Below are 13,988 nucleotides of genomic sequence, written 5' to 3' on the forward strand. Positions count from 1 at the left end.
GTTTGAGTTGTTCATTGAACAAGAATCAGATTCAGGTAAGTCTGTGACATGCCAGAAAGTTGTAGCCTTTAATTAGCTTCATCTTGATTACTAAAGAAAAATTTCCCTGCTATGGGCAAGACTTAGATTTTCTACATTTCTATTGCCTGCCACTCTCCAGTCTTAAAAGTTCTGCCTTAGCTATATGCCAAGGCATATTAGGGACAAGATGGCATAGGTTACTATTATAATGATTGTTGCTTCTTTCTAGCTGGTTTTTAGTGTTCTGACCTTAGAGGAAGATTTAGAGAGCTAGCTATTCCTTTTTATCCATACATGCCTATACACATTCAAGAAATATTTAATTCTTTTCTAAGAATCTCTAATTTAAGATCCTTTTTAGCTCTAACATCTTATGATTCTATGACTTGTTAAAAGCATCATGCTACCTCCTGACTACTCTCTAGATCAGTGATTCCCAAAGTGGGTGCTACTGCCCCCTGGTGGGTGCTGCAGTGATCCAGGGGAGCAGTGATGGCAACAGGTGCATTTGGGGGTGGTGAATAACTGTAAGGGGGCAGTGATAGTATGTGACAAGGGGCGCCAAGTAATATTTTTTCTGGAAAAGTGGCGGTAGGCCAAAAAAGTTTGGGAACTACTGGTCTAGATCAATATTTCCCAACCCCAAACTTATATATATTTCAACCAGGTAAAAGACTTAAATTCCCTCCTGTTGATGGCTCCCATGAGTCCAAGTGGCTTAGGAAATGGGGCCTAGGAAGCTGGGAGGAATAGATATACAAGGGTAAGTGGGGTCCTATCTCAGTTCCCCAGACATGATTGTGTCATATCTTTTCCTACTAAATATCCACATAGACAATTCTCATAAATATTTTGTAGGGATGAGGGAGCAGGGAGGAAGTTTCAAGAACAATTTCTCTGTCTCTCTTCTTTCAGCCTCTATTTCTTTCTCTTCCCTATGACCCTTCTGATAGGGTGAGAAGTTTCTTTGTGCAGGTTTATTACTGTAGGTAGCCTCAATTGAGTAATTTCACTCACTTACCTATGTTAAATATAGTTTTCCTCATGGTTTTTTCTTTTGTCAAGTGTATGAGAACCAGCTCAGTATCAAAGGCAGGGGAAGTGAAAGTGGGATATATTCATAGTGAAGTCCTTTGGGGGTAGGTGGGTGACTCCACAATAAAAAGTGCTCTGTAAACCTGAAATACCCTTAAAAGTGTAAGCACGATATTTCATCCATTCAGGATCGCAAAAAAGGGAGGAAGTGCTACTGTGTGGGGGGATTAGTTAAATTGATGAGCCCCAATATTTCAGTTTCCATGACTATATTCAGAAGTCATGCCACAATGGTAGATTAGGGGTTGTAGATCCAACTTCTGTTTAGAGAACAGCTATCCTAATGAATAGCTGTATGTTTTGGTCTCTAAATTGTCCTTTTCCCCTACTTAAACAGCAATACTACGAGGTTCCCATAGCAATGAAGTCTGTTTTTGATTTGATCGACACTTTCCAGTCCCGAATCAAAGATATGGAAAGGCAGAAGAAGGAGGGCATTGTCTGCAAGGAGGACAAGAAACAATCACTGGAGAACTTTCTATCCAGGTAAATCCTTTGGCCTCAAGAAGAGGCTTGGTTTGAGTTGACTTTAAATCACCTTATATGATTATGTCAAAATATCAATTAAAAAAAAAACAAAACAAATAAGGCAATGCTGGTACCTTACTCCGCCCCCCCCCCCCCCACCGTGTGCTCTTATTGGCAGCTGGGCAGAGGGGCTGGGGAGATGGGGAGGGGAGCAGCTCCAGTTGAGTCCCTCTGCCTTTCTAGTAACAAACTCTGGCAGGGAGGGTAGCTTTGTGCCCACAGAGAGTGCCATCTTTGGCACCCTTCCCATAGATTTGTCATCATTGATCTAGTCTAACCCCCATATTTTATCATTGTTGTTGTCATGTCAGACCCTTTGTGATCTCATTCGGGATTTTCTTGGTAAAGATACTGGGGTAGCTTGCCATTTCCTACTCAAGCTCATTTTACAGATGAGGAAACTGAGGCAAATAGGGTTAAACAACTTGCCCAATGTCACACAGCTAATAAGTGTCTGAGGCTGATTTTGAACTTAAGTCTTCCTGATTCTGGCCTGGCACTTAATCTACTGCACCACTACATTTTACAAAAAAGAAATCTGAGGCCCATAGATAAGAAATTACTTGTCTAAGGTCATAATGCTGTTAGAGAAGAGACTTGGAACTTGATCCTAAGACTTCTGAATCCCAATCCAACATTCTTTCCATTACATCATTTCACCCCTGGCCAATAGCACATTAGGTTCTCTGAACCTTTCTAGCTCTTCAAGGAACGACATAGTGGGACCTCATATTGTTCTGACCTAGTATTGTTCATAGGAAAACAAATGTGGAGCTCTCAGGGACCTTAGAGATGATCTCATCCAACTTTTCATTTGATATGAAGAAAAGGAGGCATAGAGGTATTTTGACCTTTTTTCTTTTTTTTTTTAAACCCTTACTTTCTGTCCCAGTAACTCTGAGCCTGAAAGGCAAGGGCTAGGCAATGGGGGTTAAGTGTTTTGGCCAGGGTCACATAGCTAGGAAGTGTCTGAGACCAGATTTGAACCCAGGACCTCCAGACTCCAGAAACCCAGCTTCCCCTGTTCTGATTTTCTGATGCTTACTCCAGGAATGTCTCCACTGCAATATAGCGCAGTACATTGTATACTGAAAATGAGGATGCAGAACTTCTAGAACTTGGTGGGAAGGGTATTACAGAGATGGAAATGTTAATACTACCACCACCACCACCACTGTAACTATCCTCTGTAATGCTTCAGCTTTCTTCAAACTCTCTCTGCCCTTTTTCAATGCTGGCTGTGAAGATGGCTCTTGATCTCTTAGGAGCTTGATATAAGAAACAGTTATGACTATACTGATTACCAGAAAGGAAAAAGCTCAAGAAAAAGTAGAAGTCTTGTATTCAACCTTACCATAACCTTTTCTTTACTTTCAGTCTAATCAAGGAGTTTCCCTCCTGCTAGAGCATCTCTATTGTATACTCCTTACTTCCCCTTAAGACTAGAGTCAAAATTAAAGTTTCTCTCTTGCAAATTCTGGACCAAATTGGAAAAATTTGGAGGTGCTGCTCCCTTTGAAGGGATATGGCAGTTTTGAATCTAGAAGGTCCTGTCCTTTTTCTCAATCCAGTTATTCCATCCTTTACTGCCTCCTTTTCTAAGCCCTGTTGTTCTTGGAAGCAAGAGTGAGCACATTATTATGATTCCTCTTTCTTCCTTGATCAATAACCAGGAGAGGAGTTGTCAAGTCATAATTATCCTATTAGTATAGCTCTTATATTTTACAAAGTTAGTATAGCCATGTAGTATAGCTCTTATATTTTACAAAGGGGGAAGCTGAGACTGAGAGAGACAAATTCATTTACTCCAGGTCTTATCACTAGTGAGGGGCAAAATTAGGGAGAGAGTCAAGATCTCCTACCTCTGGTTTTAGTACTTTCCTCAGGACTTTACAGTGCCTCCTTAATGCAACACTATAGATGAGACTGTCAACCTATTGTCTAAGGCTAACCTTTTTGCAGAGAGTAACAGTCAGGCTCCCCATGTAGAGGTGTCTTAGGTTAAAGAAATTATCAGTCTTTCTAGCAGTAGAAGCTCATTTGAGCAAATGTTACATCAATCCATTTGACTAATCCAAACTACTCATGGCTTCATTTACTTATGTTCTAAATCTATCATTCTAAAGGATTATGCCTGGTAAGGTAACAGGGTTTCTCTTATCTGGATCCTAGAGTAAGGAATCTAGCAGCGAGGGAAGAATAAGAAGGGAGGCACATGTGAGTAAAGACATCTGAAGCTAAAACTTCAAGAAAGAAGGATGCAGAAAATAACCAAATAAACTTAGTTCCTTCTTCAAATGGGACTTTTCCTCCAAATTTGCTGAGGTATCAGTGAGACTGTAAATTTTCATTTGAGACTAGCAGACAACAAAGCTAGTCTAGTCTTCGGTAATGTTCATTTTGTTCTGCCTATAATTATCTCTCCTTGAAAATGATATCACAGAGAATGGTATCAAATATCTATTGATCTGGGAATACCAGTAAGATATGTAAATACATCCATAACTCGGAGTTTTTCACTTGACAAAGACACAATTCCTTCCAAAATAAGATTCAGAACTTATGTCATATCTTGGAGAATCAGCCTAATGGAGGCAACCAAGCAGAGCTCTCAATATACCCACCACAGAGAAAGAGGCATTACTTAATACAGAAACAACTTGCTCTTCATTATGCCTGAGACAGTAGGTCTTGAGAATCACATACCACAGAAATCATTCATTCAATGGTATATTTAGGTAAACATGCCAGAATATACATCACCCAAAATATCTCCACCAAGGGAAGACTTCATAGCTCTGTGTGAGGCCTGGGTTAAGTTGGGTCTGGGTTAGATGGGTCAGTGTTGGTCTGGCAAAACTCCTAGAAAAGCAAGAGGATGTACAGAACAGAATGGTGTGACCCTGAAAACAGTCAGTAATTTGTCTTTCAGAAATGCCTGGCAACCCTGCTCTGCTCTTCCTACTAGCAGAGCACATAATTTCCCCCATTCTAAACATTGATTTTATGTTTTCTTTCCCTTTTAAGAAAAACAAGTAAAAGAAATCACTCTAATTTAGTGGTCATGGTTCTCAGTGAGGCCTTCTATTTAAAGGGATTTCATCGGGCTATTGTATTCTTCCCAGGCATTACAACGTTTGTAACAGTTCTCCCCAATCCCATTTCTCAACACTGAAGGCCATTTTTTTTCTGTACTGCATATTTTTTTTTTTGCTGTCAAATCAGTGAGACTTTAAAGGCAGAGAAGAAAACAAATATGAAAGGGACTGTCTTTTTTTTTTTCCAACACGTTGATCCATTATAATCCTCCCATTAATCTAGGTAAAAGGCAAGGCATATTTTCTACAATAAATGTATCCCAAATATCCTCAAAGTTTCCCTTGGTTCTACTTCTTCATCTACATTGTCATCATCTAAATTCTAAATGAATGCCCTTTGGACTTATAAGTGTAATGTACAGGATACAAAATAAGTTCGGTGGACATGATCTCAGCTTCCAGGATAGCATTCATCAACTCCCCATGGAACTTGTTTGTGATAAGGATTGTGACAGTAAGAATAGAAATTAAAAGACGGATGCAAGGCAAACTGCGAAGGTGGAGTCAAGAAGATTTTAGTAATTAATTGGAAATCAGTGATAAAGAAGAGGGAAGAGTCAAAGATAATGCCGAATTTTCTTTTTTTTTAATGATTAGAAGATGGGATGAATGGTAGTGCCACAGAGAGAAACCATACAGTCAAATGGAAAAGCAAGGTTGGCAGATAAAAATACTATGCAGCTTTGGACATGTTGAGTTTGAGATACTGATGATACATCATAGTATGGATATCATGTAGGCAATTGGAGGCACAAGTGTGGTGCTTAGAAGAGAGGAGACAGATGGAAAAATATTAATTTGGAAGCCTATATATATATAAAATATATATATATATATATGTGGTGATTGAAACCAGGAGAGTAAATGAGATATTTCAGGGAGAGAGTAGAAAAGTGAAGAGAAGGTCAAGGGGAGACCACTGGTAAAAACCTACATTAAGAGTTTGGGGAAAATGTGAGGAAATAGCAAGAAAGAAAAAAAAAATTAGACAACAAGGAAGATATGGAGTCTCTGAAGAGAGTATCTACTAGGAAGAGTAGTTAGCAGTGTTAAAAGCTAAAAAGAGTCAAAGTATATGAGGAATGAATCAAAGTCATTGACTTTGTTGGTTGGGAGGTCACTGATATCTTGAAGAAGGCAGTGTTGATAGAATCTGGGGTGGGGGTAAGTGCCAGATTGAAAAGAATTGTAAGGAAAATGGAGGTTTCACATATAGACAATTTTTTTCGACAAGTTTATCAGTGAAGGGAAAGAATCGGAAAAATAATTGGATAGATTGGAACAGTCCAGGGAAGACTTAATGAGAGGAGAAAATCTGGGCATATTTTACAGAAGGGAAGTAAATTAATGATAAAGGAGAGATTGAAGATGCATTAAAGAAAGTTAATGATTGCAGGAACATTTTCCTAGAGGAGACAGGAAGGTATGAGATCAAAGGTACAGGTAGACTGATTATCCTTAATGAAGAGTTAGTCAGTCAATATACATTTATTAAGTACCTATCAACCAATTAGTAGCAAAAGCACCTACTATATGCCAAGCTTTGGAAAAGGAAATGGCAAATCGCTCCAGTGTTTTTGCCAAGAAAACCCCAAATGGGGTCACAAGGAGTTGGATACAACTGAAAAATGACTGAACAAATGTGCCAAGTACTGTACTAAGCACTGGAGATACAAAGATAAAAAAATAGTCCCTGCTTTCAAAGAGGTCACAGTTTAATTGGGGAAACAATATACAAACAACTATGTATAAACAGGATATATGCAAAACAAATTAGAATTAATCAACAGAGGTAACAGAGTAGGGGGTAAGAGTGATACAGATGGATTGTTCAGACTTCAAAAAGGAATTGATATTGAGAGGCGACAGCAGAAGAAGAGCCAGTAGGAAAACTATGTCTTTTCTTATTTCTGGTCCTGTGAATTGCAGGAATGTAGGAATAGGTTAGTGATATAGTGTATAAAGGGTTAGATATGGAGTCAAGAAGTCTCGTCTTCCTGAGTTCAAATATGGCCTCAGACACTTATTAGCTATGTGACCTTGGGTAAATCACTCAACCCCATTTGTCTCAGTTTCTTCATCTGTAAAATAAATTTGAAAAGGAAATGGAAAACCATACCTATATCTTTGCCAAGAAATTCTCATATAGGGTCTTGAAGAGTCAGATATAACTGAAAAACAATAGAACAACAACATGAGTAAATTCCATTGGAAAGAATTGCAAGAGATACATGCCCTTAGGGAAGAGTCAGGTTTCAGTTAAAATGGAGATGCTAACAAAATATTGCTTGAAAAATTCAAGACTGCAGTTGAGTTTGTTGAGAGGAGAGCTGGCAGTTCCAAAAGGTACATTAGATCTGGCATTGGATGTGGAGGAATTAGGATGGAAAGGGTATGGGAAGTAGTAAAGTTTATTAGAATAGAATAGAATCTTTGGCAAGAGGGAGTGTGGTCATGGTACTTAAAACTTGAGTGAAACTAGAGACTAGTTTGGAGAACCAGTAAATCAGAAAGTAGATTGATGCGATACACTCTTCTGGCAAAGTTTAAATGATAAAGGCTTGCAGATTAAATCTAGCCACTAGTTAAAAATAGAATTTGAAATGGCAGTGTTTCATGGATGCATATGTGACTTTCTGTGTAAAAGTAAGAGATGGCCTTTGGGTCTGGAATGGGGAGGGCAGTCATTTAGGGCCCCAGCAAAGCCTAATTCTTCATTGCTTACTTTCCAGATTCCGTTGGAGGAGGCGATTACTTGTGATTTCTGCTCCTAATGATGAAGACTGGGCATATTCACAACAGCTCTCAGCTCTCAGTGGGCAGGCTTGCAATTTTGGTAAGAAGCCATGCCATTGCTAGTTCTCTAGAACCTTTTCTTCTCTTCTTCTATTTTAAAATTGTATAAGTATAATGCTTTAAAGTACTTTTTAATATATTGTCTCATTTGAACCCAACTTAAAATTTTGTGAGCTAGGTATTATAAATATTAAATATATAGACACATATAATATACATATACATAAATACACACATATGTATGCATATATATATATATATCTACTCACACGCATTTCCTTATTACAACTGAAGAAACCGAGGTTTAGAGGTTAACTATTCGTTTATAGTTAAATGACTTTTAAATGTCAGAAACGTAATTTGAACCCATCTTCCTGATTCCAAGTCCAGTATCCACCATGCCAAGGGAAGGCATAAGCCCAGATCATTGAAAAATCTCCTTGGTCTAGATAATAAACTCCTAGGAAGTTCTTAGTTTTCAGCTGTGACTTATATACAAATATGTATCCTGTGGATCAGAATCATTTCCATAAGGGAAATGTGAAGATTAAAAAAAAACAACTTACAGCTTATATTTATTTTGTTGATTTAACAGGCTTGCCTGCATTTGAAAATCTATCTCCCATGATGAATATACTTGGGATTTGAGTAGGAAGCAATCTTGCCCATCAGAAATACATTTACTGAATGTACCCAAAGGAAATAGGAAAAAAATATATGTGTGTGTGTTCCACGCCCACCTTACCCACCCCCACCCCCAAAGTTATATCTGCCTGAGTTTTGGCCCCTTGACAAAAAGAGGTCCATTTTCAGTCTTCCCCATCCTTCATCCTTGGGCCACAGAGCTGACATCTCTTATTAGATTATTATTACTGTCTGGCTTGAGATTTGTTAGAATCTTCAGACATCTCAGTACTGTACCACGATAGGCTCCTTGTCCTTCCTGCTTTCTGTCCAAGGTATGCCTTTGTCATCTCTATCTTTAAAAGGGTCCCAGCAAGGTACCAAGACATGACCTTTCCTCTCTTTCCTGAAATTCAGCTGGATATCTGAAATCAAGCTGTGCTTTTCCCAAAGGTTTCCCTTTGGAATTCTTAAAATAATCTCATAATCCCTTAGGGCACACTGAGTTGTGCTAAAAGGCTTTCTGATGGATTCCTAGGATGGGTTATCTACTGAAGCAAATTAGGTGTCTAGATGACCCCACCCCCCACTCCAGTTTTTCCCCAGGATGGAAGTTAATGAGAAAAGCTACTAAGGGAAGCAATGGCAATTTCTGGCTCAGCTTCCTTCCAAGTACCAGGCAGCCCAAAGAATCTCAGACATTTTAATGAACTAACTGCTTCATGTCTTGTTTCATCATTCCAGAGAATGCAAACCACGGTTTAAGACGAGGTTCTTCTATTTCAATCTACAAAAACAGTTTAACATTCCTCAAACACTGATATTAATTCCGAGAGCCACAGGATATGGCTTTTAGTATTTTTCCCATTTAGGCATTAACAAAAAATTCTGAAGCCTAACGCATGAATGAATTATTCACCTCATTTTGTTTTTAAATATGTGTTAGCTCTGGAAAAATATCTTGAATGCTCAGCTGCAAAATTCCAGGAAGTAGTAGATGTTTCCTATTTGAAATATATTGCTATAAATTATCTATGACTCTTATTTCTCCACAGGTCTGCGCCACATAACCATTTTGAAGTTGCTCGGCCTTGGTGAAGACATTGGGGGAGTTTTGGAATTGTTCCCAATCAATGGTAATTTGTTGTTGTTGTTTTAAAACTCTAACCTTCCATCTTGGAGTCAATACTGTGTATTAGCTCCATAGCAGAAGAGTTGTAAGGGCTAGGCAATGGGAGTTAAGTGACTTGCCCAGGGTCACATAGCTAGGAAGTGTCTGAGGCTAGATTTGAACCCAGTACCTCCCATCTCTAGGCCTGGCTCTCAATCCATTGAGTCAACCAGCTGCCCCTGGTAATTTGTTTTTATTTTAAATAACTGACTACTAACAAAGTTAGTGTGTCTATGTTTATAAACACACACATATACATATATAAAGTATATTTTCAATACCAAGAAAATAATAACATCTATTTCCTCAATTTAATTTGGTTTCATTAGATCTACTATTTTTGAGCACCCTTTTCCCCCTGCCCCCAACCTTAGCCCCATATACACGTTTGCTGATGAAAAACTCTTGGCTATAAAGATATCAGCTGAAAGAATGACTTTGGTTGCCAAGAAATGAGTTGCTACTCTGATGGGAAACAAGTTCAGGAACATGGACAATATAGTCTTTGTTTGTGAGCAACTTAAAAGAAATGAATCTGACTGAAGTTAAATTAAGAGTCTGATTCTACCTTTTCTAACATTCCTAAGAGAGAGACATGATGTGTACCAAAGTTCATTACTAATGGTATTGTACAACAGCAGGAAAGATGAGCTAACTAGAAGCTAAGGGTGCATTTCTCTTAGAGCCTGAGCCAAGGTGATAACCACACTGGGGTATCTTGGGACTTTGAGGACACATGACCACAGCTGTAACTCATGCCTTCCCCTCCCCCTGCCATTTTGTTACATTTTTACGTGCTCTATAACTAATTCTGATGCCTCCTTATGGCAAAATTCCTGCTTATGCCAAAAGAAGGAAAAGTTAGTTTCCTTCTTGGTCCTACCATATTGTTTTTTCCCCAAACTACAAAACCACAATTCACTGATGACTTCCATTTTAATCCTATTCTAGGAAGCTCTGTGGTTGAACGAGAAGATTTGCCTGCCCATTTGGTGAAAGATATACGGAACTATTTCCAAATTAGTCCTGAGTACTTCTCCATGCTTCTGGTTGGGAAAGATGGAAATGTCAAGTCCTGGTATCCTTCTCCAATGTGGTCCATGGTGATCATATATGACTTAATTGACTCCATGCAACTCAGGAGACAAGAAATGGCCATTCAGCAGTCACTGGGCATGAGGTGTCCTGAAGATGAATATGCTGGCTATGGTTACCATAGCTATCACCAAGGCTACCAGGATGGCTACCAGGATGATTATCGTCATCATGAGGGTTATCATCATGGATACCCTTACTGAGCTGAACTATGTAATCTTTGCCTCCTTTCCATTTCCCAACCAATAACCCCTGCAGCTGTTAAAGTCACTTATGGCCAGCTATGTAAAGAAATTTCTTCAAACAGTTTAAACTGCCCTGCTTTTTTCTTACAGTGTTCATCCAAGACTAAATAAATAGCAGACTTTTGCTTTCCCCAAAGTGCATGAGTCTTTAAAAGTGAAATAGTTCTAAAATAGTAACTCCAAAGTTTTAAAGTAACAGATTTCTTTTTGTGTTTTCTTTAGCTGGAGGACTTCTTATTCAGTAATTGTTCTAAAAACCAAGATGATTTTCCTTTATTTCCTTCAATGATGGACAATTGTGTGGTAGAGAGAAGACTGTAAAATAAGCATTCCGATGCTTTTTATTTTTTCAACAGTATTTATTGGAAAGTGAGAATTTTGTATAGTGTCAAAGAAGATTAAGTAAAAGGTCATAGCCCAGATTATTTTAAGAAGAGTGAATGAATGAGAATACAGTTTGATTCTTAACAACTTTTTAAGTGTCTGTCAAAAAGAAACTGCTTAAATTAACCAAGCTTTATATTTATATTTTGAGTTTCATTCATAAAACATGTCAATGAAAGAGGGATTACAACAATTTGGTGAAAAATTGATAGAAAGAGAATAGTGATACCATGTGACCTTGACTACTAAATGGCTCTGGTGGCCACAGTGCCTCCCCCTGTGAGGTTGGCACTGCCTCCTTGTAGTCTCATATACCCTCTTTGGTACTCATGACCACTGCCTCCTAGAGTCTCCCTACTTCCTGCTGTCCATTTAGAGTTGTATCAGAAGGCTTTGGGGAGCACAAAAGGAAGGAGAAAGGAAATAAGAGTTCCAAAATCTACCTCAGAATTTAACAAAGGGCATACTGTCAGCTGTCTAGTAAAAGTATAATAGCTTTGGCCATGGAGAGGCCAGACTCCTCCTATCACATATTATGTCCGTGTTTTATTTGCTTCACTGAGGGCCCTATTAATCTGGTGTGTTATATTAGAAGAAAAGAATACAGGGGGAAGCTGGGTAGCTCAGTGAATTGAGAGCCAGGCCTAGAGACGGGAGGTCCTAGGTTCAAATCTGTCCTCAGACACTTCCCAGCTGTGTGACCCTGGGCAAGTCACTTGATCCCCATTGCCTAGTCCTTACCACTCTTCTGCCTTGGAGCCAATACACAGTATTGACTCCAAGACAGAAGGTAAGGGTTTAAAAAAATTAAAAAAAAAAAAAAGAAGAAAAGAATACAAAGAGTCTCCATAGCTGTCTTTGTTTCTACTGTATGGCAGATGTGTCCTACTTATATCGTAGTGAAATCAAACATCTGGGAGGGAAGTGAGCTGTTTCTCAGAAGGTGGGTTTTCTTTTTTTTCACTATATGAAGTAATGAAATATGTATTCATCATTCATTCAACAGATGTCTATTGAATGTCCACTGTGTGCCTCATTAGGCTGTCTGAACAGTTTTACTCATTTCTACTCTACTGACTGCACTGGTCCGATCCTATAACAGGGATATGCATTGGTTGTTGTTATTGCCCACATCTAATCCCAGAAAAGTCATGCTACTATTAGCTAATAATAACGAATGGGTTAATACTAAAGAAGACAAATGTTTGTGCGTTGTTGTTAGCTCTTTCATGACTGCTGTCTGAAGGACTTTAAGCATCAAATAAAAGCTCAAATGGGAACCCTAGATCTAAGAAAAGAAAGAGAGCTTAAAAAGTCATCCATCCATTTCAATTTAATTTCTTCAGAAGACAATATTATTGTCCTCTCTTTCAAAAGAAACCGAGACTCTGAAAGATTTCATTCCACTAAACAAACATGTATTAAACACCTATTCTATATCAACACAGTCCTGGGTATTAAGGATGTAGACTAAAAACACCCCTGAAATAGTCCCTACTTCAAGAAATGAATATTTTAGGGGGAGGGATAAATACAACAAATAAATAAAACTCAGAGTGTGAAACAAAGAAGGCAAGTAATAGATTTGAGGAGGGAGAGGAACTAACAGCTAAGAGGAAATAATGAAGACTTCATCAAGGAAGTGACTCTTGAACAGAGATGTGAAGAAAGACGGTACTGATTGGGGAGTCAGGAAGACCTGAGTTCATATCTGGTGGTAGATATTTGCTAGCTGTGTGATCCTGGGCAAGTCACTTAATCCTGTTTGTTTCCATTTCTTCATATGTAAAATGAGGTGGAGAAGGAAAATGGCAAACCATTCCAGTATCTGTGCCAAGGAAACTCTAAATGAGGTCACAAAGACACAATTGAAACAACTGAACAACAGGAACAATAACAATAAAGGATTCTAAAAGGTGGAGATGAAAAAGGAATGCATTCTAGGACTGTAGGATAATTATTGTGAATGCACAGAGATTAGAGATGGAATATAAAATTTAGGAAATAGCTAGAAGTTTAGATTGGCTATATTGTAGAGGGAGTAAAGGGGAATGATAGAAAGGAAGGTCAAAACCAGACTGTTGAGAATCAAAATAGTGCGTTTTATTCTATAGGTAACAGGAGGTCACTAATGTTTTTGAGCAGGGAGTAATACTGTGCATTAGAAGTATTATTTTGACAGATGTGTGAAGATTGGAGAAGATAGAAACAAAATATTGAGAGGGAGATGAAAATCACAGAATCTGAGTAGGAAGGAACCTCAGAGATTACTTAATTCAACCCTTACATAAACTTCCTCTTGATATTAGAATCAAAATGTGGTTATTCAAGCAAATAGGAGGCTCTTAAAATAGTCCAGGTGAGAGGTAATAAAGTTCAGAAGAAGAGTGGTGGGTATATGACTGGCAAGGTAAAAAGTCATAGGAATGGAATCAGCAAAACTTGCCAACTGATTGATTATCTTTGGGATATTGGAGGAGGAAGAAGAGCCTAGGGGATAAATGGGCAGATAGAAGGAAGAGAATCAGGAGATGAGTGTATCACTGAAGCTAAGGATGAAGAATTTCTGGGATGAATGAGGTAGTCAACAGGCTTTTAAACAATAGACAAATGAAAGAGTATAGATACAGGATGATGATTTAGCCACTTGAGGATCACAGGTAACCTTCAAGGGAGCAGTTTCAGTAGAGTAATGATATGGGAAGCCAGATTGCAAAGACTTGAGAATTGAGTGGATAGTAAGAAAATGGAGCCAGTGAACAATTATAGAAATTCTTTCTAGGAATTTGTTAATAAAAGAAAAGAGAGGTTTATGATGACAGGGTGGTGTCTCCAGGAGGTGGCAGTATCAAGTTAATATATATATACATATATATTATTTTTTTAAATGATGGATGGACATGTAGCTATTCGGTAAAAAATCACTGGGTG

The 13,988-nt window shown here is 38.3% G+C and overlaps 1 protein-coding gene across 1 annotated transcript in view; it reads left to right on the top strand.

Moving 5' to 3' along the window:
* Positions 1-10,875, top strand: part of CCDC80 (coiled-coil domain containing 80) — a 36,497-nt gene extending 25,622 nt beyond the window's left edge. Inside the window, exons 5-8 of the mRNA XM_044670097.1 lie at positions 1,454-1,602; positions 7,475-7,578; positions 9,218-9,298; positions 10,285-10,875. Coding sequence (XP_044526032.1) covers positions 1,454-1,602; positions 7,475-7,578; positions 9,218-9,298; positions 10,285-10,631 — 681 coding nt within the window. The 3' untranslated portion in view covers positions 10,632-10,875. The remainder of the gene's footprint in view (positions 1-1,453; positions 1,603-7,474; positions 7,579-9,217; positions 9,299-10,284) is intronic.
* The last annotated feature ends 3,113 nt before the right edge of the window (positions 10,876-13,988 follow it).

The sequence above is a fragment of the Gracilinanus agilis genome, chromosome 3 (assembly GCF_016433145.1).
Source record: "Gracilinanus agilis isolate LMUSP501 chromosome 3, AgileGrace, whole genome shotgun sequence".
NCBI lineage: Eukaryota > Metazoa > Chordata > Mammalia > Didelphimorphia > Didelphidae > Gracilinanus > Gracilinanus agilis.